The sequence below is a fragment of the Pollicipes pollicipes genome, unplaced genomic scaffold (genome assembly GCF_011947565.3).
Source record: "Pollicipes pollicipes isolate AB1234 unplaced genomic scaffold, Ppol_2.1 Scaffold_4881;HRSCAF=5763_pilon_pilon_pilon, whole genome shotgun sequence".
NCBI classification, from domain to species: domain Eukaryota; kingdom Metazoa; phylum Arthropoda; class Thecostraca; order Pollicipedomorpha; family Pollicipedidae; genus Pollicipes; species Pollicipes pollicipes.
Genome location: NW_023596576.1, coordinates 53,486,400 through 53,490,504, shown reverse-complemented (window position 1 = coordinate 53,490,504; position 4,105 = coordinate 53,486,400). Strand labels below are relative to the sequence as shown.

Genomic DNA, 4,105 nt, shown 5'->3' with positions numbered 1-4,105 from the left:
TTTCAGAAATGTATGTGTTTTGACGTCGGAGGACCCAACTGACAGCCCTTGGGACTCAGCCATGCATTGAGAAAAGCCCATTGGTGGGTGCTGTCTGTGACGTGTGAAATGTGGTTGCACGGGCGAGGCCTTGTGTGATTAGACCCGAACCCACTGTCTCGATAACTTTTCATGGCTTGTTCTCGAAGTGAACTATGCTAAATAGTTCCCGGCAAACGGCCTCGGACACCGTTTTATGACATGAAGTATGTTCAACCAGGCTGCTACCTCCTGAAGTTAGCGAGGCGCTCTGTGTGATTGAATAGATGGCGGCTCACATCGTAGAGGACCAGCCTGTGCATGTTTGGCCTAATTCAATGTTGGCCGGATCTGTGCTCTGTGTGATTGAATAGATGGCGGCTCACATCGCAGAGGACCAGTCTGTGCATGTTTGGCCCTAGTTCAATGTTGGCCGGAGCTGTGCTCTGCGTGAGATCGGCCCCTTTCTCGACATGAAAATTATCACATCTTTATTGCGAGAGCGTGGTAACGCGCGCTGTTAACGAGGATCCGACAGGGGCAGCATTCAACATTGACATGATAACAATCGGAGATGGCTCGACTAGAATAACACTTCGCCGCAGTGTTGCGCCCTGTGCCAGTTGCCACAGTGTTGCGCCCCACGTCAGCTGCCACAGCGCTGCGCCCTGCGTCGGCTGCCACAGCGTTGCGCCCTGCGCCAGCTGCCACAGCGTTGCGCCCCGCGTCAGCTGCCACAGCGTTGCGCTCCGCTTCGGCTGCCGCGGTGTCAAAAAGAACAGACCGCTCGCGACTGAGTCGATACCACTAGCTCGAGGGAAGCGACCGCCAGCAAGCCAAACGTCCCAGCGCTAAGCTCGAGGCCTTGTTCGTTTTGGCTCGACTGCCATTGCCTTGTGCGAAGGCTCGCAGCCCGCTGCAGGTGCTGCCACTGGGCGACAGCGGCGTCAACAGCTTCCGCTCTCTCGCAAAAGATGGCGCTGCAAACGTGCGTGCCTACGAATAGCTTGGAGCCGGCAGCGAATACGAAGGGGGCGAATAAGAGGGGGCCGGATATGCAGGGGGCGAGTAGGAGGGAGGCGAGTACCCCTTGTCATCTCCCTTGCCATAGCCTCCGTCGTCTGACTTGCCGTACCCCTTGTCTTGGCCCTTTCCATGGCCCTTCCCCTGGCCCTTTCCATAGCCCTTCGGTGCGTGATTGTATTCCCAGTAGTGCTCGCCGGATCCGCCCTTCGTATCCGCCCACTTCACCTGTAACGGAGCACGCAATGAATGCACGTGAACACAACTGTACAGACAAACATGGTCACAGGCGCCAAGGGAAGAAAGATCGTTCCCAGCTAGTGCAGTGAACCACTTTTTCAAGCTGTCGTCTTTCAGCGCATTACTGGATGGAAACTACCGAGCCATCAGCACATCACCCAACACCAATATCGTTATGTGAGCACTGCCTCAGCTAAGAGCGCAGTTTATCAATATATATTGTGGCCAAGCCGTGAAAGATTATGAAATCGGCCCCAAAATACGCGAAAAAGTTTTCCCCAGATTTGGCCTGCTTTTTTAACAAAGCTGGAGACTGAAGCTCCCCCTCCCTCAACTGAATTGCAAACTTCACCCCTGGCCTTATCTGTTCAGCTCCTAGTACGTAGCATCATACTATGATATACCCAGATTGGCAACCTGACCATGTAAAGACGGTGGCCAATATATATGGCGAGTATATCCTCGTTTAATAGCCCATTTCTTGCGGCGAAAATGCTTGGACCATGTCATGATAATACGACAGTCGCGTGCAATATCGTGGACGCGTTACACACTCAACCGTTACTTTTAAGAAGAGACCAATCTTGGGCAACGTGAGGACCGACTCAGAGCCCCGGCGAGGCTTCCGGCGGGCCGGCGGGGTGCCATTGACTCAGAGCACAGGCCCGGCGAGACTTCCGGCGGGCCGGCGGGGTGCCACCGACTCAGAGCACAGGCCTCGGCGAGGCTTCCGGCGGGCCGGCGGGGTGCCATTGACTCAGAGCACAGGCCTCGGCGAGGCTTCCGGCGGGCCGGCGGGGTGCCATTGACTCAGAGCACAGGCCCAGCGAGACTTCCGACGGGCCGGCGGGGTGCCACTGACGTCACAACATACCCGGGTACGGAACCGGTGGTCCTTGGCCTGCTCGTAGCGGCTGATGTAGTGGTGCGGGTTGCCACGGTTCCAGCCGAACTCGTATTCCTTGTGACCGGGCACGTTGACGTACTGGAAGTAGCCGTCGGGCTGTTTGCCGTAGCCGCCGTCGCCTGCACCGCGTCCGCCCTGGGCCGAGACGACAGCCACCAGGGCCAAGAGAGCCACCACCGCCAGCTGGAGAAACACGACACAGCTTCCTGAACTGCCTTGCTGTGAGACCAGCACGCCAGACGGATTTACGACCACGGGCTGATGCAAATGCCAGAGGGTGGTCTCTACTGGCACCGAATGATCGGTGGACTTCCGACCAGCAGGTGAAACAAACGACAAAAAAACTACCAGCTATGGTACAAACGTGAGCTTGGTCTAAAAACTACCAGCTTGGTCTATGGTACAAACGTGACAATGACCGGACCTATCACGGTGCTGCAAGACACGAACTGGCATGGCCTGGCGTTGATCCGCGGCTGGATCTGTTCTTCCACCACTAACCACGAGATCGGCCGCCTCTCACAGGCACACTGACAGCTCGAGCAGCGGCGCGGGCCGGCGGCCGGACCTACCGTGCTGCGGTGGGCCATGTTGAGCGTCTGATGCCGTTGCTGGCAGCTCGCGGCGTTAAATAGCATGCATTTCCCGGTGAGCGCGGTTTCACCAATAAATCAGAGAATCAGGCTGGCTCGCGCCAGTGAGCGCCGCGCCAAGGGAACCGGGTCGGCCGCGACAGTGAGGCAGCAGTGGGGAACAGACAGCCGGCACAGTCGCCCAGCCTGTCACGCCACCACCCGAGCCGCACACGGCGCGGAGAGTTCGCGCCCTGCAGCCGGCGTCAACCTTTGGCTAATTTCACACATGTCTCATTCGTTGAAGAGATTGGCTGTGACCAGTTTCGCAAAGCTAAATTACAACTGATGAACTGTCTTGCGCGGCGTGATGACTAGCCCATGTTATGTGTCTTCAATATATATATATATATATATATATATATATATATATATATATATGTACGTACATACATAACAGTGAGTATGAAAAACCCCGGTTATTCGCTCAAGGCCCTTGCGGAAACCTTAGGTAGTTTGCAAACTAACTAGATAGCTTGCGAAATCCCTCGGGCATGTAAAAAAAAGATTAGTTTAATTTCACTTGCTACTGAAATGACACTAAACAATGACGCATTCAACGAGGAGGGGGGGGGGGGGGGGGGCACAAGCGGCACCTGCTTCCTATGATTCAAGTGTTCTACTTGGTAGCCTGGAACCTTTTGAGCATTATGTCAGCCCAGCATTTCGGAAAACGTTCAGAGTGATAACAATACATATTTTGTGGCTGACCAACATCACCATCGTCCACGCATGAAAGAACATTGAAAGTCAAGGGCATAGAGGTAAGAGATAATTTTGAGATGGACTGAAATGGCATTATGCTGCTCCTTGGAACTAAAGGTTGGCCCGCTCTCACTTATACCAATTGAGGTCCGCCGGATCGTGACAGTGTTTATGTATAACAATGGTAGCGTGACTGCGTTCGAACCAATCCGACGGTTCAGTCATGCATTACAATTATCCCATTGCAACAGTTGCAGAAGAGTAGGGTTTATAGATCATGCTTGCTAAAGCCAAACTTGTAGGCACAGATAACCGACGACTTTGGCTGCGGAGTGGGCACACTTATGATAAGTCCATATGCGCAGGGACTTAGCTGCCGTTCGGTAGACATTGAGGCACATGAGCTCACCATCCGGCTGATGCTCGTCGTGCTGTTTGCTGCTGCACAAATGCAGAGATTCCGCTCTCCGTTAGAAGGAAGGCTTCAGAGGATTCCTGAGTCCGATGTTTACCCCAGTGACGGGACCATCCTAAACCTCGATAGATGACCGAGCAATCAAGAGTGCCCACCGGTGTCGTA

The 4,105-nt window shown here is 54.4% G+C and overlaps 1 protein-coding gene across 1 annotated transcript; it reads right to left on the bottom strand.

Annotated features, from left to right (window-relative positions):
• Positions 1–664: 664 nt before the first annotated feature.
• LOC119100597 (heterogeneous nuclear ribonucleoproteins A1 homolog) lies at positions 665–2,778 on the bottom strand. The gene is made up of 4 exons (XM_037223676.1): positions 2,761–2,778; positions 2,156–2,323; positions 1,106–1,269; positions 665–722 (listed from the first exon to the last, which is right to left on the bottom strand). The coding sequence occupies exons 1-4, from the start codon at positions 2,776–2,778 to the stop codon at positions 665–667; spliced, it is 408 nt and encodes a 135-aa protein (XP_037079571.1).
• Between the last annotated feature and the right edge of the window lie 1,327 nt (positions 2,779–4,105).

Bases quoted from the DNA above. Each gene is read 5' to 3' on its own strand.
- LOC119100597 (XM_037223676.1), bottom strand. The intron at 1,270-2,155 runs GTATGTTGTGAC...GCTCCGTTACAG, and splicing joins ACCACCGGTTCCGTACCCGG to GTGAAGTGGGCGGATACGAA. The intron at 723-1,105 runs GTACTCGCCTCC...ACGCTGTGGCAG, and splicing joins GGCAAGGGAGATGACAAGGG to CTGGCGCAGGGCGCAACGCT.